At 39.1% G+C, this 26544-nt stretch overlaps 3 protein-coding genes across 3 annotated transcripts; all 3 read right to left on the reverse strand.

Annotated features, from left to right (window-relative positions):
• Positions 1 to 497: 497 nt before the first annotated feature.
• timm17a (translocase of inner mitochondrial membrane 17 homolog A (yeast)) lies at positions 498 to 6854 on the reverse strand. The gene is made up of 6 exons (XM_028575743.1): positions 6768 to 6854; positions 5497 to 5596; positions 4821 to 4884; positions 4405 to 4533; positions 3128 to 3238; positions 498 to 1419 (listed from the first exon to the last, which is right to left on the reverse strand). Exons 1-6 carry the CDS (start codon positions 6791 to 6793, stop codon positions 1343 to 1345), a joined length of 507 nt encoding a protein of 168 aa, XP_028431544.1. The 5' UTR covers positions 6794 to 6854; the 3' UTR covers positions 498 to 1342.
• A 2337-nt stretch (positions 6855 to 9191) lies between these two features.
• Positions 9192 to 13837, reverse strand: lmod1b (leiomodin 1b (smooth muscle)). Its single transcript, XM_028576880.1, has 4 exons — positions 13731 to 13837; positions 13241 to 13544; positions 10407 to 12167; positions 9192 to 10317 (listed from the first exon to the last, which is right to left on the reverse strand). The coding sequence occupies exons 2-4, from the start codon at positions 13526 to 13528 to the stop codon at positions 10291 to 10293; spliced, it is 2076 nt and encodes a 691-aa protein (XP_028432681.1). The 5' UTR covers positions 13529 to 13544; positions 13731 to 13837; the 3' UTR covers positions 9192 to 10290.
• A 983-nt stretch (positions 13838 to 14820) lies between these two features.
• shisa4 (shisa family member 4) lies at positions 14821 to 24385 on the reverse strand. The gene is made up of 5 exons (XM_028576945.1): positions 24063 to 24385; positions 21206 to 21383; positions 18103 to 18239; positions 17820 to 18011; positions 14821 to 17039 (listed from the first exon to the last, which is right to left on the reverse strand). Exons 1-5 carry the CDS (start codon positions 24139 to 24141, stop codon positions 16999 to 17001), a joined length of 627 nt encoding a protein of 208 aa, XP_028432746.1. The 5' UTR covers positions 24142 to 24385; the 3' UTR covers positions 14821 to 16998.
• Positions 24386 to 26544: the final 2159 nt, after the last annotated feature.

The following is a 26544-nucleotide window of genomic DNA, read 5'->3' on the forward strand; positions in this document are numbered from 1 at the left end:
TAAGGTGTGTGTCATGTAGAGGAAGATCTTACTGTATTTTATCTTTATTGTTCTGGATTTCTTTTCATTCTTCAATTTTTTTGTGATTTATTCTGATTAAGTGTACAGCTCTGCCATGAAATGAACCATACCTGACCCCACATTTCCCTTCCCTACCCCCTTATTCATCCAGCGTCCTTCACCTGTCACTACACAGAGTGGGCTACAAACAGATAACAGGTGTGTGTGACACCAACATACAAATATGTGAGAGGAAAGTGCTCCCTTATGTGGCTTTTGTAAACACATCCTAAAAGACTGTTACACAATTATGGCCAATCAAAAAAAAAGCAATGCTGGTCTGGATGTTTGTGAGGACTACCCTCTAGTGGAGAATGAGCAATCCTGCCCAGGCAGCACAAATTATGGGTGACTGTAACCACACAGAACACTTAAAAAAAGTTTTAGGAGCTAGACCAGAACTAATTGCATATATGTATTCATAAGACTACAACAGACACACTAAACAACTTATTTATTTATTGTACCATAGAATATTCTATAATACAGATTTCATACAGTATGCATCAATCCCTTGCTTGAGTTTCACCATTCATTTGTACTGCCTAAGCCATCCTTTGTCATTGGCAGCCTTATCCACACCTTTGTGTTGAATGTAAAAGCGCCATCACATAAAAATGAATTATCTGATACAACTCTGTACAATCTAAAATAAATAAATCACTTTGACACAAATCCGTATTGCAGGGATAGCATTGTATCTGATTGGGGTTTGCCTTCATAACGCTGATTAAAATAAAATAAAAAAGGCCAGCTGAATGTCAGCGGCCAGCCCAAGCAGGTGACAATATTTAAGGCAAATGAAGACTAACATAAGTGAACAGACAAACAGAAAGCCTTTACTGTATATACACATAAGTATATAATTCACGATGTCCCATGTGTGATGTGTTTTTGTTCGATTCAACAGAGCTTGTCTCTCTTGATTTTCCACTTGTTGGGTTACATGCAGTACATACTGTATATGAACAAAACAGAAAAAACACACCTCGTCCACACAAACCATCCAACATCAAACACAAATCTCACCGCATGTCTGCATTAAAGCGATGTAAGGTGAAACGGATGCACTTGACAAGGCTGAGAATGGCAAAAAGGCAGATCTGTACATGGCTCTTGAAAGATGGAAAATGAAGATGTATTTTGTCCTTCACTGGTCTGACACAGTCCATTAAGTTGGGTGCTACTGTTTGATGTGTGGTATTTGACATCTCCATTTCTTCTTTGTAACATCAGCAAGGAATTCAAAAAGGCCTAGTGGATAAGAAGTGGGGGAGTCCTCTCATTGGTATTGTCTGTAGTCTCCAAAGGAGGGGGTGGGCATGGGAGCAGGGGCAGGTTCCTCTGCAAACTGGGGACCTGGAGAGAAAGAAAAAGTAAACTTTAGAGTGAGAACAGCTGTTAGCTGTTAGTTGGTAAGTAGACAATACCCTACATTATAAGTATAAATTATAATGATAAAGAATGTGGTGTAGCACTGCAACTAATGAATATGTTTATTTTCTATTAATATGCACATTGTTTTCACAATTAATGGATTAACCGTTTTGGTGCATAAAACCATTCAGAAAAATAGTGAAAAATGTCCATCACAATTTCCCAAGGCCCAAGTTGACTTATTTATATTGTCCAACCAACAGTCCAAAAACCAAATGTATATATAAAAAATAAACTATTTAATCTTTGGGGGAAAAAAACATTCACTAATTCATTAATTAATTCACTGTCTCAGTTAACACCGAATTCTTGTATACAAACTGCAAAACAATATACTATTACTCCAAGTATATAGTTAGTACTGCATATTATTTGTATCTAGACACATTATTAGAGGTTAACTGCAGATATGCAATTTTGTACAATGTGTAATTATGTATTTTGAATTAAAAACATTAACGATGGCACTGCTTTTTAGGGCTGCCACAGTATTATTATTTTTTTCTTATGCATAAAATTAGTTTAAGTCATTCAAACCACGTTACTGCCATAAAAAATAGGTTTTTGACATCTCTCAATCGCGCGCCACGGAACAAATAGCGTATTCCATTTCCTAAATGAAATTTTTCCGCTTTGAGTGTAATTTTTTCGTGATCAGTGAAGCGGAATCTGCATAGGCAGCTGTTTAAAAATCACACAAATATCCCGCTGTATATGTGTTTTGAACTTACTAACCGTATCTACATTGACTGGTCAAGGCTCCCAGTCTGTGTAAGTGTGTGTCTGTTTCACTACAGGCAGATTCCCCGTATTCGCTACGGTGGGAGGGGAAATAAAATCAATGAATCAATACATACAAACACTGTCGATTTACTGCCATGGAGCCACATTAAAACTATTTTGGTTCGGTACATTTCTGCGGTCAGTCAGCCTAGTGAAGGCAGGTTAGAGCCAGCCGCTCAGCTCCGCAGGAGCTGCTGCTGACTGAAAGGCAGAGATGTTAACGGAGTCGGCGTAGATTGAATGAAAGAACACTAGCGCGCCGCTCACGTCTCTCTTCCAGTGTGAATTTCCAGTCATAATAGGGCCATTAGATAGTTAAACCTTTTGTGTTTGACCTTATAAAAAAAGACATTCTGTAGGTGAGGAAACATCTGTGACACACAATGTCTTATAAAATTGTTTTAAAACCCACTGGTTAAACTGAAAGTACAAGGTGGTCAAGCTGAAAACAAAACTTTTAGAAATATAGATATCATATATCGCACACGTATTTATATTCCATGTTATAGTATGCATCGGGATTAGACGCTGCTTTTTGTGCAAAGCATGCTAGCAGGTGGAGAGGAGACTAATGTGTCTACACAGTATAGTCAACAAAGACAAAGCTGTCAGGTGTAGGGCAACCAGAGGTGAAACAGGACTTTTTCTTTGCCACAGCAGAGGTCATCTTTCACAACTACGGAGGCATTTATACCTGGCTGACTTGCTGACCTCTGATATTAAGGTTTTAATAGCTGGTGTAAAGGAGGTAGATTTATAACATACAAAATCATCAGCCTGTGTTATCCGTCAATGCGTCTCCAATCATTTAATGACACAAACTTCCAATGTCAGAAAGATTACTCACCAGTTGGGAACTGTGAAGAGGCAAACCTAGTAAGCAAGATCCCAGCACCTTCTATCAACGCCAGCAGGATACCTCCCATGGCTGCAGAGCCTACCATGGCTACTGGTCCATCTACAGAGGAACCATGAATGAATGAATGAATGAATGAATGAATGTATGTATGTATGTATGTATGTATGTATGTATGTATGTATGTATGTATATCTATCACTCACACACACGTAGATTAAACAAGGAAGTTGAGATGTTACTGTAGCTTAAAAAGCACCCATTTTGACGTTACATAACTTAAGGCTCTGCACACTCATACAGGTGTCTGTTTCTGCCTAATTAAACCGGTGTTCAGATCTAGTAGGTGGAGCCTTGCTGGGAATTACACAAGGTTACCTTAAAGGCCAAGTACTAATATGGTGTTTTCCTGCCCCCAGTAAGTGCAACAAAATGAACAGGACAGTGAAAAAATGTCAATTCCAGTCTTAAAAAGAGGTCTAATCAGGCAAAAAAGTGAAAACACCAGTGCGAGTGGAAAATAACGGTAGGATCTAATTACAACGTAGTTCAAATTAATTAATAAAGACTTGACAACTCCAGTTCCTCTTTTTCAATGATGTTGATATGTTCATTTCAAGTTTAAATACTGCAAACAGCCCAACCTCACACAATTTCAATAACTCTACTTAGTCAGTGTTGTCAATCACGACCACATCCAGTTGTAAAACATTTAATTATAATTGGTGAAGAACTATCTACAGAAAAAAGGTAGATTTTCAGAAACCACAGGTTGACTTCAGATTTTCTTATGAACTACATGGCTGCAGTTAAGTTTAAATTTAATGTGACAAATAATGGAGATTGATGTTGCATAATGATGCACAGTAAATATATAGTCTGGAGGAATTGTGTGCCCAATAAACAAGGACATCGGACAGTTTTAAGTTCTCACTTCCTCTACTGGTATTGGACAGTTTAGAAGAAGTCAGCGACAAGCACAGTGCTTCTCTAAAAAGCTGATATTTACTCGAAGCACAGTAACAAAAATATTCGGGCATTATAAAAAAAAAAAACCTGCTAAGCAAAAACATTTCCACTTTTTCCAAAACTGTAGCCACCCATTGATCAGTCTTACTGATGCGTCTTTGCACACTGTAGTTTTGATAAAGGAGTAGGATTACTTTTAAACTTTGTGTTCAGTGTCAAACAGCAACATCATTGTTTCCTTTGGCATGTATGTGCTATCTGTTGACTGTTAACTGCCAGCTTCTTCTAAGATTACTCACTTCTTGCAGCAAGGATAGCTCCTGTCATTGCCCCACTTGTAATTGAGTTCCAGGGATCCTCCTTCCCTCGTACTTTTACTAAACCACAGTCAATCATGGAGAAGAGGCCTCCCCATACTGCAAAGCTTCCTGCAACCCAAAAAGATTCACATAAGTTCAACAATAAAACAGTTAGATGATGCTTTGCACTTTTTTAGGCTATTTTGCCTTCACTACAAGTTATACTTGACCCAAAATGTCTTTCTTAAGTATCAAATAATCAACAACTGTAGGCTTGAACAGTGATTAACATAATACAAAGCGGACTACAGTCCCTTTTCTCTGCAAAGGTGAAAACACAGAGTGGGTATTTGATACTTAAGATAAAGGTTTTTAGTTTCAGGCAGACAATATTTAAATTCAGCAGTTATTCTTACCTCCAAGCTGTGGGGCTCTAGTCTTGATGGCAGTCAAGCTACCTCTCATTCGGTGGTTCATTCCCTACAAGAGAGAGCAAACACCAACACAGATCAATGGAAATTCCATGTCAACTCATCACCAGTACAACCCATTGTTATTTGGGCTTGTGTATACATCATTACAGATTATGCTATATACCATAACCTTTCCCAAGATGGCAGATATATTGCTACGTGTGGTACTTTAGACCCTCATCTATAATATATTTTAAGCATAAAAACTGAAAAGCTCCATGTCATGCAAAAAACATCTCATTCATTTATAAGAAAAAACTATCTTAATTTTCAATTAAATTTTACTTTACTGCTCTTGTTGGTTTTCTTCCTGTTTTAACATCAAGCCTTTTAACATTAAGTTTCCTCTTTTTTCAAAGATACAAGTAATTTAGATTATTTAGTGCCCTGTTAACATTATGTAAATGTTATAAAATAAAGCAGCTAAAACAATGACATCTCTGCAGAGAGTTGACTGTGCTATTAATCAGCCGACAATGACAAAACATAGTATAGCGCATGCTCTCAACCATGTGTCCAACCAATCTCATATTGTATGTAGTATGATCTGTATAAGGATACCATAATTTATTAAGACATTACAGCAAAGAATAATGTTAAGCTACATGTCTGAACTTACTGAGGGTGCGTTTCTGAAGCCTTTTACTGCCTGAAAAATTCCTCCTCCAATAGCTCCCATGGTGAAGGCTCCCCCACAGTCGTCCACAATCCTCCAGGGGCTAAAAGCACAAGATAGCCATTAGCAAATGTCATTGTCATGTGTACAGTACATACATAGTAGGGCTGTAACGTTCGGCACAGGACGTTTGGTTCGTTATGAAACTTCCTCGGTTCGATACGCCCTGGCTGTGGCCCTAACAATTAGTGTCAAAATAGCTTATTTATGTCTTCTATTCGCCCGCAACAGACATTCAAGAGCGCGAGTTTTATCCAGAAAGATTTTTCATTTATTTCAAAAGCTAGGCCTACCGGTTACATTGAAATTAGTATTATGCAAGCAGTGCAGACATTAATTTCCAGAAAATGCTTTTATTGCCAATTATTACATTATGTAATAATATATTTTCTTTACTTACCAAATACATTTTTACACATGAGAAACATACGAGAAATGTAGCTATGTAATTAGGAGCAGTGGGCAGCCATAGTCCGGTGTTGATTCAGGTTTAGGTAGGAGGACACTGATCTCGACTGGTCAAAGATTTCGGTGCACCGCCGCCCGGGGACCAACTCAAGTTGTAATTCCAGTTAACGTTACCTAGCATGCAGGTCTTTATGGTGGGAGGAAACCCACGCGAACACGGGGACAACATGCATACTGCATGATAGCAGGATATGGGTATAAACGTGTACAATGATAAACGACATAGAATCCATATCGACACTATTACTTTAAGTTACCAGCGTTACGTGTCCAGATACATTGTTGTGCAATACTCGGGCTGCCCCCGACAGATAACGTTAGCACACAGGTGGCTAACTGATTAGCCTAACAATATGCTTAAGCAAAACCCTTGACTGATACCGAACAGATAAAATTGTCACAGCGGCGCTTGACATTAACTGTGGATCATATATCACCCTGTAGACTCAGTGACTGGAGTCAATTAACTAAATATAATGGCATGTAGGCGAGTGAACCGACAAGGTCACTAACAACGTGATTTAGCAACCATGGTCTGATGCTAGCACACACCGCCAATACATGTATATGTAAAGTTAGCATTTGTGCTAACTCTAGTTAATAAACAGGATTTGAGATATTTTGGATTATACCTCATGTTGTACCATAAAAATAAGTATACACACTTAACGTGCTAGTAACTTCAAAGAGATGACGTAGTAAAAACACAAGGTAAAAAATATATTTGATCTGGTTATAAGACTCACCATGGTTCTCTGGCATACTCCTCCATCTTGTTCTTTTACTGTTCCCTCTGCCTCTGACGTCACGTGACGCTTATTGACAATCTGACGTAATAACATAAGGTGATTTCTTAAAGGAGCATTTCATGTGTTTTTAAACAAATAGGTTAGGAACAGATGTTACATTGTGGGAACAGGTTATAATCTGGATGGAAACTTTTAGCTTGTTATTTTGCTATCCTGTGAGTTTTAGCATAACATGGCGACCCCGTACTCAACAGCAGTTGTTTATTTATTAAGGTCAGTGTTTCTCTACTGACCGTTGACCCTGGGGGTCCAAAGTAGCTAAACTCCCAGGGGGAGATGGAGGTGAACCGACACTGATGAAAAATATCGTGCTTGATCTAGGCATTTTTTTTTGCATCAGATTATTATGTAGATAAACGCAAGAGCAGACTAGTCCTTTATATAAACTACTTCATTTTTTTGTATTTAAAAAATAAATTTCCAAGTCCACTTGATTTTATTATGTAGATCAGCAAGACTAGTATTTTGCAAAGATTTAGTAGCCACACTTTGCCAAATCCTCCTCCAGAGCACGCTGAAGGAGAGTCTAGCTACTCATGCTGCGTTCATGCCACCTCGGAATAACAGGCACCGCCCCCCTGGTTACGTTGTTTTTCTGACTGGCAGCGTTCACATGGTCGGGATGCGTGTTCTTCTTCTTCTGTTATATTGGCGTTTGGCATAACAACTTTTTGCATGACTGCAACCAACGGTTGGCCATAGCCTAGAGGATCAGGTGTGTGAAAACATGGAGGCCACAATAACAGAAGATTCTCTACTGTTTTCTTATGCGAGCATCCAAACAGCACATCACCAGGTGTTTTTTTGTGTTATCTGCAGAACAAGAAAAGACACGGATAATGTGTTTTTTTTTTTATACATAGGCCTATTTATGAATAATTTTAAACATATTATGTCTGTGTATGTTTCTTGGCAGAGGCATTTGTCCACAATAAACAGTTTATTATCATTGAAATATGTTCAGTTAACCAAAGTCGCCTCCATCAAACGTCAGTTGTCAACAACGCGTCACCAACTCGGGTATCAAAATCCAGCCCGAGTTTCCCACCTCTGATTCCCACAGGACGTTACGTGAATGGTAACGTTTTCACTCGTCAGTATTCGTGGATGGGAGGAAAACATGCTCAAGTTTATTGGTATTTCTTTAAACCAATCAGAATCGTCATGGGCGGTGCTAAACTATTTTTCTGAGTGCGGGACGTTTATGGGTGTCAGCAAAGAGGCTCTGGGCCCACGTGGGTGTGTAACCCCCAGTCAATAACAGCATGCAGGTAGTGCAGTCCATTCTCATTCCCAGGTAACGCCGCAAGAACAAAACATTGCACCATAGTTTTATTAACAGATTTTTGTTCCTCTGTCAAAACCTTGTTTGAAGACCTTTGTTATATTAGCTGACCTATATCAGCTAATAATATAAATGTCTTCATGCTAACATGTTGTTTATATACATTTGTTTTAAATCAGCAAACTGGGTTTATGTTATATTCGAGGAAATGGGGGTCAGTAGTGGCCCCCTATAGCAGTTAATTTGGCCATGCTACAAAGAGGAAAGAACCTTAATATACGATCAACTTAAAGACTAAATGAAACTACAGTATACCTGTTGTGAATATATAAGAATGTCCACTGAGTTACTTTCTGAATACAAATGATCACCAAGTTCTCCTTAGATCCCCTTTGTTGGTGCTGAACAACCAGTAATCTCAACATTTTCATTCCTTCCCCTCTTTTTCCTCCATCTGAGATCAGTTCCGTTGGTCAGGGTACAGCCGGGAGACAGACCGCTGGCCTGCATCCCATTATTAGGAACAAGAAAGGAATGAATTGCAAAGCAAGCTTTCATTGAGAAATGCCCAAATATGGGCATTTCATGGACGCAGAGGCTGAGGCAGGGCGAAGGAGCCATAAACTGGCCTGCTGCTGCTGCTGCTGCTGGTGCTGTTCTTAGGATGATGGCGGGTAGACACGACACAGCTCCCACTGTTTCCCTGCAGCTTTTGACATCTAATGTAAAGAAATGTTCTTCATTTCTGGTTGCAGAGACACAGGCATGTAAATGAGTGTAGCTAATGATGGAGAGAGTCTTTAAATTGACTTAAGTTGTCAGAATGCACATGCAGTAGGCTATTATAGGAGTCCTTTAAATCTGTTTATGTTGCAGGTTAATTGTTGCTATTGATACATATCTATGTATGGTTCTGTATATACTGTGCATATTTTCCCAGCAAGAGCTAGATCAGAAGTGGAATGAGTATAAATATTAACAGTAAACAATTGCATATAGAGCATAAATCAACTCAGTTGTATTTCATTTTACATATACTGTACATATTCTCAATGTGATATCAGCCAGGCATAACATTGTCATTGCAAACATACCACAATCTTTTATTGAAGACATACAGGCTCTGTAAGAAAAGCATGTGTAATCAGATATGAAAGAGAGTCCTTCATTACAGAGTGCACATATAAGTGCCTCTCTGATTTTTATCACATTAAATTCCTTTTTGAAATGACATTCACTTATAAGTATGGCATACATCAACAGAAGGGTTGATATAAGCCAGTAATGGTTTTACAAAACCCCCTAAGGTTAAGACATGTGGGTGTATTACATTACAAGTTTTGTAAGGTATTCAAACAACAAGGCAGAATGATTCTGTACAAAAAATAACATCAGATACTGAAGGACAGCAATTTGCACTTCCTGATAAAAATGCATTCTGTAATTATTTCCATGCTCAAACTCTTTCATCATGCACCAAGATTTCCACTGGGGTGCTTTCCAATCCATTAAACCCTGCCTGAGATGTCTTGAGATTTGGAAATGAGACACACAAAGACCACCATGACCTTTTTTTCTTACCCAGATTGTTTTAAGTCAGGCCGCCATGTTAGTTAATTCCCTGATATTTCTGCCATTTCAAAATTCCCAGTTTGAACAGATTTACAACTTACAAGTAAAACGTGGATTTCCTCACCACAAAAAATATATGGTCAAATTAATGTCCACTATATCACTGATAAAAGTTTTTGTCTATTAGAATTTTATAAAGTTATTTATAAATCTTAATAAGCTCATCACACATTCCCACCACGCTCATATTCAGATGCATACACAAGCCAACATGTTATATGATCGGCTTCATATTATCTAGTGCAAATAACCAGCAAAGCGTCAATATGTACTAAGACAAACAACCACAAAACTCAAGGCACTCTATGCAGTCAGCTAATAGAAAGCCCTGCATCACCCATTCTCCCTAGAGTCCTTTTGGTCCAGTGTTTTTGGGGAGAACTCATACTGAGGGCTAGTCATCCGACCGATGGGCATCTCATGTTTCACTTTCTCCATCCGTCCCACGGCGCAGTTCTTTGACTGCATCTTAGGAGTGTCGAGTTTATCTCATCTCTATTCTCCCTCTCTCTTCTTATTCACTTCATATTCCAACAGGAAATATTACTGCAACCACTTTGGCACCGGCACCTGTGGGAAAAATAAAATGTAAGTATGTGAGGATATATTATTGTTGCTCCACCACAAGATACCTAAATCCATAAACCAATCATACATACCTTCTTGAGTTGTTTCTTATCGCTTCCTCTGATTGAGGCAAGCAGTTGGTCCCTTGAGTTCTTACTACCGCCTGGGCTTTTTCCATCCAGCTTCCTCTGTGACACCGGGGTCAGAGAGTTCCTCAGGGCGTCTACATCCAGCATAGGAGGCGGAGGAGGTGGAGGTCCACCCCCAGGAGGAGGCGGGGGTGGAGGTGGAACCGGACCTCCAGCTCCTCTTTTAGGAGTCAGCTTTGGTGATGGCATAGGTGACGGTATGGGAGAAGGTTTGGGGGAAGCTCTGGGCGAGCTTCTCAGAGATCCTCCACCACCCACCTTGGGTACCTCCAGTGTGCCCTTCTTCTCCCCATTGGCCTGGGCCAGCTTCTGCTCCTGCAGGCGCTTCTGCCTCTGTCGGTCCATGTTGCGACTCAGTATGTTTGTTGTAGTCATTCTGGGTCCAGCTAACTCAAAGTGGTAGCCCAGTTTAAGCAGGGTGGTGTTTTCCTTCAGGATCTTGGTCATCTCCATCTCCGTCTTCCCGCCACAGACGTGACGCTGGTTTTGAAAGCGAAGCTCAGTCAGTGTGGAGTTGTGTGGTAGCGCCTGGATCAGAGACAGGATGCCCTTGCCAGTGAGATGGTTGGAGTCCACATTGATGCTGGTGATAGTCTTGTTGCTGCGTAGCGTGCCCGCGATGGCATAAGCCACATGGTCGTCCGCGCGGCAGTTAGCCAAAGCAAACGTCTTAACATGGGTGTTCTTGTGCAAAGCCTCTGCAAACTCGATGAGTGTTTTGGTCTTGATGACTTCTGAGTTGTTGACGTTGAGCTCAGTGAGGGAGGGGTCGTTGCTCCGAACCTGCTCCATCAGCTCATCAAACATGCTTGAGTCTTCGTCCTCCTCCTCTTCCTCTTTCGCCTTGTTCTGTGGGGTGTTTTTGGCCACACAGTTGCCAGGCTTCTCACTTTCCTCTACTTTTTGAACTTTTCCTTTACTCTCCTCTTTGTCTTTTTTCTCCTCTCCTTTCTTCTCCGTGCTAATCTTCTTCTCCTTCTCTTTCACGTGGTCACTATGGTTAACCAGCTCTTCTCTGTCTGTTCTTTTCTCTGCCTTGTCATGTTTCACCTGCACCTCGCCCCTCTCCGATGGTTGTCGCTCAAGTTTGACATCAGGCTTGTTTTTATCTTCAGCTTTTTTCTCCTCTGCTTTGGGCTTCTTCTCTTCTGATTTACTCTCTGGAGCCGGGCTGTCTTGTGCCTTGCTCTGCTTCTCCAACATTTTAGAGACAAGTCCTTGTGTCTTAAAACTCTCTGATTTTCTCTCCTTTTCCTTGCCGACTTCCTTTTCATGTTTCTCTCGTAGCTTTGAGATAATGTCTTTGGTTTTGCTCTCATCTCTTCTCCTGCAGTCTTCTTTCCTCTCTTTGCTGTCATCCTTTTTTTCCTGTAACTTAGAGATCATATCCTTTGTTTTGCTACCTGTGCTCTCTCTGTTTTCTCTCCTGTCTCTTATCTTATTGTCCTCTTGTTTCTCCTTCTCTTTGGTCTCCTCTTTCACCTCACTCTCTCTACTTTCCTGCTTCCTGTATCTACTCGAAAGCCGACTTCGCTCCTCTTTCGAACTTTCGGGACCTTTGCTGTTTCTTTCGTCCACCTTAATATCTCGTTCACTTGAGACACTAGCTTGTCTTGTCCCGACTGCCACGTCGTCGTTCCCCTCCTGGCTCAGGCCCATCTTCCTCAGATATGCCTGCTTCCGGCTCTCCTTCTTTGTCTCACCCTGCAGGAGGACATATTTGAGTATAAAATGATATTAGTGTTATGTCTGAAAGCAAAGCAGTTAAATATATGCCAATACCAAAAACAGTTATAGTGTAATCAAAAAGGAGTGTCAACAAATGTAGTGCCCTAAACCAAAAGAAATCACAACAGATACAGAACAGGGCCATGATAATGCCATTATTAAAATCAGTCATTGGGCTATAAAGTAGAATTTGCAAACATACAGTATATAATTCATGTAAAGTATGTATAGTATGATGTAACACCTAATACCCATGCACATACTGTATTCCTTTACTGTCAAACAGCTCTTTGTCCGTCTGCTCACTGTAAACATGCATACTCTCTCTGACACAACATGGCATGTGTGTTTACAGTGAGCAAAGGGAAAAGGAGCCATTTTTTTATAGTACAGGGATACATTTGCAATGAGTACCTTGCAAAGTGTTTGATTTGTTAGTCTCCATCTGTTTTGCTGTGTGAGGCCATGGCCCTGGCAGATGTATCCTTAAAAGGCAGTGAGCGTAGGAGCAATCAACCAAGGAATTCCATCAGGCCGGGATTAAGAAGCTCCGCAGGGCCTCCGCTCCATCGACTGAAGTGCCTCTCCTTTAAATACACAAACTGCAAGAACCCTTGCTCCCTGGCACTAAAAGAAGGAGGGCTCTTTTATAGCATGTCACAGGAATAAAAGAAATGGTTTGGTGTGTTTCTGATGCTGTTTGCCAATGCATGTCAGCAAGCTTTAAGAGTGGAAAACAATATTTTTCCTGGCACAGAAGCCAACTCTACACTATTTATGAGTTGATGGACATGGGGTCCAGCTGGCGCTTTGCTTCAAGCTAAATGAAAGATAGCACATTAAAGCTATCATTAGAAATACCTCGGGGACAGTGGATGTTACGTAATCTATCAGTCGTAAGTGCGTACATTGTCGGTACACTCCTCCAAAGTCACCCATCTGCTGGTCATTTTTATGAAAAACTGTTCAAATACAAACATCTGAAGAGAGTAAAAGGTCAAATCCAAATCAAAGCTCCACTAACCCAGATAAGTTAAGCATTCACAAACCTCAAATGACTGTTCCCTCTCACTGAGCCTCCCTTTTCGGTCACTCTCCTGTCTGCTGTCAAGTTTAGCGTCCCGGACATTGTTGCTCATAGGTGGCTGCGCAGCTTGGCTATCCCCTTGGACAATGATCTTCCCATCCTCTGGCTTGATGTCTGGCACTTTCATCATGTCCTTCTCCAGCTCCTCCATCTCCTCAGGGGAGAGGGTGGACAGCAGGTTGTCCAGGTCTGGGTCCTCGCTGACCTGGCGGCCTGTACGGGTCAGGCCTCTCACCTTTCTCCTGGACATGGTTGCCTAAAAAAATCTGGGGTAAAAGCCCGTAGAGAAAAATAGAGAAATTTGGTTCCTTTGGAGGGGCTGAGGGTGTTATTATAGTAAATCTCTTTATTTAAATCTGATTATTTAGTAATTTCTCTCCTATGGTGAAAATTTGAGTATTCCCAAAGCTGGCCAAAGCTGGTGTCCTGCTGTCCTGTCGCGTCCCGCTCACCAAAAAGACATCAGAGGCATCAATCCTGATGCAAAGAGGCTGGACTCTCAGTCTTGCAGTGAGGGGTAGCAGTGATGAACTGCAAGAGCCTCGCATCATCAAAGTGGACTGTGAGGCTGGGACATTCTTCAAAATCCTGTGAAAGTGCATGTCCTTATTTAGCTTAGGGTACACACTCCTTTAAAGGTAATGGGAAGGGCTGAAGTTTACAGTGCTGCCAGAGCAGAGTTACACAGACTTCCTATTACACAATTTATTTTTATATTGACAGCAGTTCCTAATTTTTTGTTTAGTAATGAATCTAATTTTAGCAGTTCAGAATTTCACATTAGATTTTCTGCCACAGTGAGAACATCAGTGTTTCTGTTTGGAACGTTTATGCTAGATTCACATGTTCAATCAATATAGTGAAATGCAGGTTGGCATACTCTTGAGGCTCTCAAAGAATAACCTAATATCCCGCTGTTTATTACACAAAAGACGCTAAAATTCAAAAACTTGGTATATTTTTAAGCTGCACTAATCATGTATTAGATTAAAAACCAATGACTACCTGAAAGTAGCCAAATGTTTAAAATGAGAGAAAGTCAAGATGATTTTAGAAGAATATTCTGTTAAAGTGAACAAAGTAAATAGAAGATGTCAACAAAGTAAATAAATGAAAAAATTAAATAAAAAATTAGAATATGGGTACAAATCAGGAAAAAATATAATTGTTTTTTATAAATATATGTATTAAAGTGCTACATTGGCCTGGTGTGCAAATGGACTGTGTAATTTTTTTAAATATAAAAATGTAAAATGTACATGTGTCACAGTTGTAAGTTGTATACAAGTTCTATACAAATCTTGTATAGCTTGAGCACAAATATGCAAATGAATATTTAATTTAACAGGGTTTTTAGGAGCACACATTTCTTTTGGATTAGATGTTGCTTGTGATAACAAAATGAATCAATTCTGCCAAACATGAACAAATTTAACATTGTTTTGGAGTAACTATGGACATCTAGTGGTCAAAATGATGTAAACACATACTAACCCCCCTTTTTTCAAATGTTTCATAAGAAAAAGGCACATCACACAGTTGTATTTTTACATTCCAAAGTTAAATTTTATGTTAATAGAAATAAAAACTTTTCACTCACTTTATATTACAATGTCATACAATCCATATGACAACAGACAAAACACCATAGATCTAGACAAGTCATTTTTCCAACTGATGTCAGTTTCAGTAAACACACTCATGGAGTTGGTCTAGAAGCACAAACAGAAACATCATTGATCAAATGTTATGTCAAACTACATATGAAAGCATCTTACCAAGAAAAGTCCAGTGTTCTCTGTGCTTTACAAAGGCTCAACAAATCTGTACAAGTGGACGTCGCCATGGGAGGAAACAATTTATACCGTAAACTAGCAGTCATAGTTCTTTTTTTCCCTTTTTTTTTTTTTAAGAGACAAGATACAGCAGTATGTCTCGAGGAAAAGCTTTAGGCTTCTCTGATCAGCATGAGGACAGCGTATTATTTCATTTGACTTTGAGGTTGAGATACATCACACCTGAATAAAGATAATTATTACCCATTAGTCAGACATCTTACTGTACAACACATGCTTGAGATGTCATGTTTTACAAGTTCCAAAAAGCACAGGGCTGTCCAAGATGCTAAACTAGACTGCTAAACTAATATTGCAGGTTACAGGCCCTGACCTCACTGGAACCCGAAACCTTAAGTGTGAATTAAAGGAATAGTTTGACATTCTGGGAAATACACCGATCAGATTTTTTGAAGAGTAACGATGAGAAGATCGATACCATGATATCTGTGGAGATTGGTACTGATCTTCTTCATCCAACGCTTAACAAGAAAGCAAATAAGCATATTTCCCAAAATGTCAAACTGGTACTTTAAAGTGAGGTGGTCAGAAAAAAAAAATCAACTTTTTCTGACCAAAAGTCCACAAGGGGAGAACCCATTCACAGAAAAAGGTAACCTCAATAATAACAAATACCAAATGGAAAGATGTCAAAAATGCTAAAACATCATATGTTATGTTACAATAACAATACATTATGTTTAAAATAACTTGTTACAATATCATAAAATATTCAGCTGAAGAACAGATTTACAAAATATGTATTTAAATAGTTAATCCCTTTTTTGTCGTTGTGGTTAATTTTTCTAAGGCGGGACATTTTGTTTAAACCAAGCAGCATGACCTGCAAATCTCCTGACATGATATGTTACAAGAAATAACAATTTAACATGAATTTCACTGGAAAACATACCAAATGGCATCATGGGATTAATCTAAAGACTTCTAATTCATTTAAAACCAGAAAAAAAAGCAAGAGAGAACAGATAACTTTGACTGGGGTAGCATGCTGATGTCGAGATGTTATATTAGAATTAAGCAGCTAATATACTACCATGAAGTAAATTAGTCGAGCCAGATACATAAAATAATAGACAAAGTTGAAACTAGCAGGTGACTAAAGGCTTCTTACGCGTAATTAGGAGTACCATGAAATCCTTTAGGCCGTCTGCAAATTTAAGACAGTGTCACACGTCTTTGAACATACATGTCACCTTTTTAATCAAACATGCTGTTTATTTTTCACTTTAGTCTCTACCACATTATGGAAAAAATAAAAATAAAATCAAAAACAGAAACAGAAATAAAGACATCATGTCATCATATTTGGAGAGTGTATGACCAAGAATGTAGCCTTAGGGAGGTATCAATTCATAAAAATTTAACAAAAGTGAGGAAGTAAAGCATGTTTGCCTTTTATATAAATAAAGAGGGAGTGCGTTATCATTTTTTATGATCCCCTTCTGACCCCTGTTCTGTAAGGTGACACCCTGTTTTTGAGGTAAGTGTGTCAGAGCACAAGTGGCAGCACGGAGTTGAGACACCAGCCAGATACCTCCTCACTTTAGGGATGGTGCGACGTCTCTGCAAAACCCGCCGGGAGCAATCAGGTGTCTGGTTGCAGAACACAATTTGAGTTGCGTAAATACTCCAGAAAAGTAGGACAACATTGTACAGTAAATAAACATAGAAAAACCTTAAAGTGCCTCCAGTTCTCTTAAACAGACAAACCACTGCTAGTCAAGCTGTAGCGTTTGAGTGTGTGCATGTGTGTTGGAGTGTGAGAGAGAGTGTTGCTGCCTTCTCCTTTTGAAACAGTCCTTTCTCTCAGTTGCGGTTGTTTCGCACTCTGTGTGTGTGCATGTGTGTAGTGTAGATGAGCCCATCAATGACCAGGATACTGAGGTGGAGAGTAAGGTGGAGGGGCTGAAAAATAAGTAGGTAGAAACAGAATAAAGTCAGAACTTCATATACAACAACTACATTAGGAATCGTTTACAAAAAAAGAAGCACCAAATTCAGTAGGACTCATCCTCAAAAATGTCACAAATAGTTGTGGAGTTATGGAGTAAAGTGGTGACTAACATTGCCATCTCTAGTGTTGTTAAAAATGGAAAGATTTGTGATGGCACTAGTGGAGAGAACATGGAGTCATTTGAATTAAGAGGAACGTATGCCCATGGTAGCATGAAATGTGCAAATTTCACCTTATTTCATTGCTATCTGCTTTTTAAATTAGATATATTGTATCAGAGTTGACTTTTTTTTTTTTAACTGTTGGTGGTGTTAGAGGGCAGCGTCCAAAAAAAGAGAGTGTTCACCCTCTGGGGATTCCTTGTGTAAATGTTGATGTTGGTGCTACAGGAAAGATCAGGGGGTTCATCCAAACACCCTACGGACAATTAAATACTCAAAAGATGTTATGGCAATCTGTCCAGTGGTTGTTAAAATATCTTGTTCAAAGGACGTAAAAAAACAGCATCACCATCCACCAGGGCTGATAGCAATAAACACAAGCATGAGCCACTTCACTTTCCCAAAAGTAGGTAACACAGTTTGTATTTATATAGTATATTGGCACATTTTTTCTTTGCATTGGTTTATGTATTTATAAATAAATAGTCTTTGTTGAGTCTTTTTTAGACTAGATTTTGTTGTTAGAGCAGATCAACAACATATGGACATATTATGTAATGCTACTCTTACCCTGGCTGTATGCAGGATCCATCAGGTGTGGTGGATAAGGTCCAGGCTGCATCATCGGGTAATGCGGAGGCATGCCAGTGTACAGGGGCGCCATTGGATAACCTGCATGGGGATACTCAGAAGGTCCCAGTGGTTTTCCATAAGCATCATACATGGGCTCCACTGGATAGCTGGCCATGGGGATCTGCTGGACTGTGGGTCAAAAAGTACAGACCGCTGTGAAGGACAACTATGACCTTGTGGTGTTCTGCAGGAGCATGGACATAAAGAGTAGAGGTCTCACCATCATAAGGTGTCCTGCCCCTCTGCTGCCTTCTCTGGTAGAGGTAACAGCAGGAGCACATGAAGCAGCAGACCATGGTCGCAATGATCGCCACAAACAGGAGGACGGAAGAGGCAATGCTAGCTAAAGTGGTGGGGCTGAGAAGAAAGAGAGAGAAGAGGACTTAAGTTACAAAGTATTTCCTTTCTTACTTTGATCATCTCGCCTCACGTTGATCCTCCCACCCCCCCCCCCACCACACCCTCTATCTCGCTAATTACAACCCACTTTAAAGGAGGATTAAAGTAGAAATGGCTGTGATGTGAAGCTTTTGATTTAGACACACTGTTGACCACAGACTGACCCTGAAAGCACGTCCCAGTTAATGACGCACACACCCTGCATCTCTCTGTCTCTCTACCAGATTCCATCGCCTCATAGTCAAGCAACAAAGCCCTCCATTTCAGCTCAGCCGCCCACTGGGCTAAATAAGCTGCAGGTTGTCTGCTCGCTACTGGATGATGGATGGTTAGTGCCATGTTGCAGTCTCTCGGGGTACACACTTGCTTAGTCCAGTGTTATCACGATACCTCACAGGGGATAGCTGATGGAACACCTAATGAGAACATCTTACACTGTCGGGACCAAAGCAGGGTCATTAAGTTAAATGCAGCCAATGGGACATGAGAACAGGCCAGTTTAAGAGCAGGGCTCGACAGTAACTGTTGCAACTGGCAACCATTTTGAGAAATTGGAAAACCAATTCTTGGCCTTTTTAACATGTTAAAAAACAGGGACAGCAACAAGTACATGACAAAATGAATATCTTTAAAAAATAAAAATAATCTGTACGGTGCATTTACTCACGTGTGAAAAAGGCAATTGTTTTAGAGACAATAGCGAAGCAAATTAAGTCGTTTGACTGACTAAGCCGTCAACATCACAAACAAATGTGCAAATTGATCCAACTGAACCATGTAAACCTGAATAAAAAAAAAAAAACTAAAAAGAAATTTGTGTAAATTCTGAATCTTTTATGTCACATTTTCATGATTAGGCTGACAAATAACTGCATAGTCATCTTAATTACTTAATATATAAGGTGACTAAAAATGGCAACCGTATTGTTTGCCTGGTTGCAAGCCTGGCAGCCACTTTTAAAAGTTAGTGTTGAGCCCTGAAGAGAGTCCAGACTTTAAGCAGAATGCAGGGTGATGGTGAACAACATTTTCTATATATGTTTATACAATTTCCTTCCCATTTATATTAAATCCCTTGTACACAAAGCATTGTCAAGTGATGCAACTGTTTAATGTTGATATATACACCATTATTAAATCTGATATCTGCACACACTAGACACTTAACCCATCACCAAAGTCCATTACTTCCAGTGCAGTTTTTGTTTTATTTTTGTTTTGTTTGCTTCTTAATATTACTATTTATGTATGATGCATAAATTATGTTGTAAATCTGTTACATTACATTGTGTTCAAACTCTGAACCTAGCCTTTTTCATCTGACTTTGTATAATAAATTGTTACAATGTTTCCCTCCCAGACGATGTATCTGTGTGAACCAACCTTGAACCAATGCTCCTTTCCAATGGTGCCCCTTATCTATCTACTCCCACCTCAGAAATGACTGGAACAACATGTGTATACTCTAGTGGGTTTCATCAAACCTTCAGAACATTGTTGACCTGAAACCCTCTTTGTGTCACTTTATTCTCCAAGTGCTCGTGACTGCTTTAAGAATCAACTGAAGGTCAAGCCAGTAGATGACAAATTATGTTTTTTATCCACACTATTCATCTTCTCTAGTAATTACTTTTGTGACTGTGACACTTGAATTTTCCAGCGTGGGATAAAAAAGAGTTGATCTTATGATGTTATGAGGTTCACTTATAAACTTTTTGTTTTATGCTTCTTTCAACTGCCTCTCACTGTCTTTAGCAACGAATGGACCAGGCTCTTGGCAATACAACCGCTTGTTCCACACTTAGGTCACATAATGACACCCATTATATACATGATGACAGTTCCATTCACTAATAAAGAAAGTGAAAGACAGCAAGCTCCAGAAAAACAGTATTCTATCGTTTCTATCATTTTGGGAGGCAAGATGTTTCAGAGTTGCAATCACTTCGGAGCTATAATAGTGCATTATATGACATTTATCTAATAATGTGAAAAACTAATTTAAACATGTTTTGCAATACATTTAGCATGTAATGTTTCTATCTATCTATAAATTGCAGGAACGTCTGTCTGTCTGTGCGTTATGCCCATATCTCTTGAACCGTTAGTCCGATGGATTTCAAATTTGACTTTGTGATTACATTCTGAATCTGCAACGTTCTCTGTCAGGTAAATATAGTAGTACAATGTCTGCCTCTGATGTAGACGTAGCCTGTACTGCAAGTCAGTAGTAGGCTATACAGTGGAGTTGCATATTAAGTGGTTTGGGGTCTTTCTGTAAGTCATTTTGGAGTACAATTTGGTTTTGAAGAATTCTACAGGCAACAATACCACAGGCCAAGTAATCGTTTAAACAGGCACATTTTCAACGGGAACTGTACTAGTATTTTACAATATTTTTCTGATTTATCTTTTACTTTATAAAATGTGGGACAATTATAGGAAAATGCCTCACCACTATGTCGGAGCCCACGGTGACATTCCTTATCTTATCTGACCAACATTTCAAAACCCAGAGCTATTTAGAAAAGCTCATACTGTCATTCCATTACACCCACATTTATAATTATTATGAGTAATTTTTCTGTATTTATAGTAGGTATTATTCTCTCTCTTTCTACCCCCCCCCCCCATATCTGTAAAGTGTGAATTACAATGATGTAATTGAATGCCTCTTGCTTTGTATTTACTTATTAATTTGTCAGTATAGTGTGTACTTTGCATGGATGGATTTGTGTTCATAGATGTTAGAGGACACAACTCATTGAGCAGACTGCGGCAACCAATTGTAATCACCAGAAAATGAAGGATATGTGATGCTGCAGTGATAGCCTTGAATTGTGAACAGAAAGACATACTCTTTGGGTTCAGTAAATTAATAAATACAGTAAGTCATTAAAATAAAACCCTGCTGCTGCCCCCACCTGAACTGGAAGAGCATGCAGCGTTTCTGCTCCCTCTCGGGGATCATCTTAAAGGCGTCCAGGCAGCAGTAGCGCCGGTGGCAGTTCCCACAGCAAAATGTGATGAGAGGGCAGTCAAAGCCGTTGTGCCAGGTGCCGTTTTTATCCACGTACCACAGACAGTCCTCGTTGGCACCGACTGCAAAACAAATATAACACAAAGTGTAAGTGGGATGACACTACAGGGAAGATGATCAAAAAGAAACAAGGAAGCAGAGACAGCGAGAGAGAGAGAGAGAGAGAGAGAGAGAGAGAGAGAGAGAGAGAGAGAGAATAAAGGAATGGAGCAGCAGGTCAAACTTCAGTTTAGTCCTCCTTACGATCTCTGTTTTACCGACATGCTGTCATTTCCATTTTAACGCACATTTTCAAATTGAGAAAATTATTGATTGGTTCACTTACAGACACTGCTTTGTTCTGCCTTCAAGAGAATAAATATTTATTTTGACCATGTTCTGGCTCTTCTTTCTTTACAGATTTCTTATTCCAGCCAGACAGTCAAAATGCATTATTCAACAGTTCACTGTGGCAGAGGTTAAAAACGAATTAGGACCAAAGTGAGGTGTATGTATTTATTCTAAAATTTCAACTATGGATTATTTTTTATTATCATTTAACTTATTGTTTGGTTTATAAAGCATACAGTAAAAAACAACAGTAAACAACAGTAAAAAAAAAATGCTTGTCACAATATCATACAGTCTAAGTATGACTAGAGATGGCCCGATACCATTTTTTGCTTCCCGATACCGATTCCGATACCTGAACTTGCGTATCGGCCGATACCGAGTACCGATCCGATACCAGTGCGTCATATATTTTATTATGTTTTAACAACTGTATACTACTATCCCTGTATGGATGGGATATGATTTCTATCTTTGTTGTTGATCTGGCTCAGGTTAAACTCTTTGTGAAACATGAACAAATATAAACAATAAATGCCACAGAACTTTTTATTCTCCAGTTTGACAGTCAGTTATAACGGAAAAAGAACATAAATAAACTACTTTAACGTAGATTTTCTTTAAGGGCTTTATTACGTGGTATCGGATCGGTGCATAAACTCCAGTACTTCCCGATACCGACACCAGCGTTTTAGGCAGTATCGGAGCCGATACCAATACTGGTATCGGACCATCTCTAAGTATGACATCAGCAAAACATTTTTTTTTGTCCCACCAAAAGTCATAAAAAAGCAGCACAATTCTCACAATTGAGAACCTGGACCCACCCATGTTTATTTTTGCCACTGTAAAGGACAATTTAATGAAGAACTACACATCATGAACTTTTTTTTTTAATTATGTTATAGTTCTGTGGTCTCTTGGGAGACTAAAGTTCACATACTGACTGATAAACATTCTGCATACTTCTTTCATGAGGATGAACACATAGTAAGTCCTAAATTGAGTTGGAGGGAGCTAGCTAGTATTAATATTATTTTTCCACAACATAGAATTTAAGGCACACTAAATTACAGCCACCTGTGCAGGGTGGTAAAAGTCACACCAACTTATACATTTTATGTGAGTTTTATATGTCTGGGGAAAAAACTGACACATTAAGTGTTTTCGACTATACATAAAACAAACATTTATCCTGAGGGAGGCAGCTGCTCTTCCTTGTTGGATTTTTCTGAGTGTACTAAACTGATGGAAACTTCATTAGAGGATTTCTGCAGTACATTGTTGAGTCAAGATCTAACTTGGCTCCTGAAACGGTTCAGACTAATTTTGGATCATGCCCTTTGAGATTTGGCATCGGGAATACTTATTCTGCCATTTGATATTAGCCTTGATATTACAAAATCTATCGTTGTGTAGTATTTTTGTGTTGTTGTTTACATTACTGTATGCAGTCTTGTTGAACAACAGTTAAATAAAAGCAAAATAATGACACCTACAATTAATTGTGATATTATTGCAATATTGTATTGTACATATTGCCTTGTAATGATTTATTTTTCAGCAAACTTGGTGGTAAAAAAAAAAAATCTAAAATATATGCCTTAAATATAATTTCTATTTTTGTGTGCATTAATCTCCAATAGTGTGTAATTGTTTACTTATTACTAGCTTGTCAAAGACACAGATAAGCCAAACTATGTTGTTTTGTCAAGTTATTCTTTAATTCTAGAAAACAAAAACACACTGCCAGGCTAATGTTGACATTAGGCAAATTGCAAACACGAAAAAAAAACCGAATAATTTAGCTAAACAAACACACAAAAACATAAGACTATTTCACATAGGACTGAACAAATGAATTCTAGCATTAAATGTAGTCGGACACTAACGTTAAACCATGGATGTTTATTAATAACATACATAAGCGCTAAACTGTGAACGGTTTGCCAATTTCGTTTTTCCTAGGATGGCGAAGGCATGACCCGCCCACTCTCCTTCTGATTGGCTAGCACTCGCTGCCTGCCCTGGTTGGGTTGGTTAGGTTTAGGCAAGAGGAGTGGGATTGGTTAGGATTAGGGTAAAGAAAGTCAGAGTAAACCTATCAGGGGCAGATTAGGGCGGGATATGCCTTCGCCATCCTAGGGCAAAAAAGTACTTGCAAACGGTTTACCGTTAACCGTTATCCAGGCCTGAAATAAATATCTAGGTTATGTTAAACAGCCAGAAAGCAGCATGTGATCCTGTTGCCTGCTGTGAGGCTGCAGGACGATGCAGGAACCGCCAGAGTCTGCTTGTAACGGCTAAAATAAATAACGTCCATGTAGGCGGAACAGACGTTAACAGGGATGTGCATTTAAACCAAACCCGTTAGCTAGCGGCGCGCGGCCTGGATGAAGATCCATACTTACCCTGAGAAGTGCAGAGGACGATGGTGAGCAGCGCTAAAATCAGCGCAATGAGGGACATGTTGCCCGCTGGAAAGATCATCCTCGTCCTAATTCAAAACTAAGCGAGCGATATTCTAAAGATGTACAAATATAACCGGACTAACGGTCGTTCACAGACATGATCCTGGCTCGGGAACAGCATAGGAGACGGGACGGCTTTAACAAGCGGTAATTTATCCTACGAAATGACACATCGCGTCTGTGACGCCGTTCAGCCGGGACGAGACGAGGATGGTGTTGCCTTCATGTACTGCCTGAAACGTCGGGAACGAAATTCACCATGAAGAACAAGGCCGTTTAAATCCGAGTCATCCTATGACATTTGTGCTAAGGCAGTGGTGGAAGAAGTACTCAGATCCTTTAAAACTATAGTCTAAAAATACTATTCAAAAAGTAATTTCAGTAAAAGTACATATCATCAAAAGGCGTATCATTATGCAGAATGACTCCATTCAAATTATTATATAGATTATTATGTTCTGTTTGTATTATTAACATAAATGTAAGAGCACTTTAAGTTTGTAGTTCATCAATGTGGAGCCAATTTAAGATACTTTGTATACTACTATATTACGGATTAGTAGTACTGCATCATGTTATACAGCATATCATATGCTGTCAAAATTGTACTTAAGTGTAGTACTTGAGTACATAGGCGACATAACATTGTAAAAAGTCAGTCCATCTCTGTATCAAGGACTAACAATACAATGAGAAGAAAACAGCTAACAGCTCCCCCTTGTGGAACATTTTCAGCCTGCTGTATGTTATTATAAAACCAGAGGTGCCTTGCATTTAAAAATTAAAAACTCAGGTTGAGCATAAACACACACACACACACACACACACACACACACACACACACACACACACACACACATTCACTTGTGCCTGATTAGACCTCTTCTGAGGTCCGTGTTAGCATATGCACAATGTATTGTTGCACCAGTGTCTGAAGTTACACTTTTGTTAAGTCTTCTTTTTTTTTTTTACACAGCATTTGGACTTGTCATAGCAGGAAAAGCACAGGTGTTACCATAAACATTATCGACGGTGTCCCAGTAAGTCATGCCAGTGTGACAGTGAGCCAAGATGCACAATAAAGCTGATGCAGCTAATTCAGCCACCATTACTCATTGGAGGCACAGCACCTCCAACTTTAACCTGAAGTGAGTAAAACACACGTGGGTGTGTTCAGGGTCTGTAAAATCCATGTTCTATTCATTTTGACTTTCAAGACAAAAGTCAAACATTGAGGCTCTGCCTTGAGTACAAACTGTTACAATTTATTTTGGGTATACCGTATGTGCAGAAGATGCATTATTCAGTGTATAATGTAGTTTTGTATTTTGGCCATATTCTTACCAATATTCTCCTGAAACATATCACATTCCACTCTTCCACACCCTTAAACTGGATACGTGATGTGGTCTTTTTAATTCTAAGGCAATTTATGTCTTTAATATTTAAAACATCTTCAGCCTGACAAAATGTAGCATTAGGTTCATGTTTTATCAGTAAATAGTTATATCGCATAACAGAAGTATCAACTATTTATTATATTCTTATGGATTGTTATTTTCACTGCAGTTTTATCATTCAAATTTTAACAATAATGCTTTCATCATGCACATGTTAACATCTGTCCCAAGGATGTCACACCAGAACATAAACACTTCACTTTATGCAGTATATAAACATTTATTAAATTATTTATAACACATTATAATGTAGTTGTACGCAGATATAAGTGTTCATTAAAAGGTGCAGTAGGTAAGCTTTATAAAACTAACTAAGTTTCTGTCATATTTGCTGAAACTGACCCTATGTTCCAGTAGAACTATATGAAACGGGTAATTTAAAAAAACCAAAAAATCTGGCTCCTCTGGCACCACCTACAGCCTGTAGTGAGAGTTGCAAAAATCCACTGCTCCCTGTTCAGATGCACCAATCAGGGGGGAGGGGTTTAGGAGACCGTTTTGGGCTTTAGCGGAAAGGGGGGAGAGACTGAGAAGTTGTCGATGTCCACATTTTTCCTGGCTCTTCACAACCCTACCTACGGCACCTTTAATGTATTTGTCAACAACTAACTCCTGTGTGCATCCATAAGTGGAGGCTGCTGTATAAATGGGTAATGAATGACAAAGTAGAACAGTTGTAAGGATATAAAACAGAAGTTAGAATTGCTAACAAATACTGTACACTAATGTCCTTTTTTATTAGCTTACAACCACATTTAAGGGTCTTATAAACAATGTGTTAAATGTTTATATATTGCTTATAAAAAGGCTAAATATACCTTGAACACTCCATTTTCATTTTCCCTAAATAGGGGGAAAATAATGTATGCAGCACAGTAAGATGCAAGTCTGAGACGGCGTAACAAGTGATTGTATCCTCTGAGTAGAAAGAACATGTATTTTTAAGTTTTTAATGTCCGATT

Source organism: Perca flavescens, chromosome 4 (assembly GCF_004354835.1).
Source record: "Perca flavescens isolate YP-PL-M2 chromosome 4, PFLA_1.0, whole genome shotgun sequence".
Lineage (NCBI taxonomy): Eukaryota > Metazoa > Chordata > Actinopteri > Perciformes > Percidae > Perca > Perca flavescens.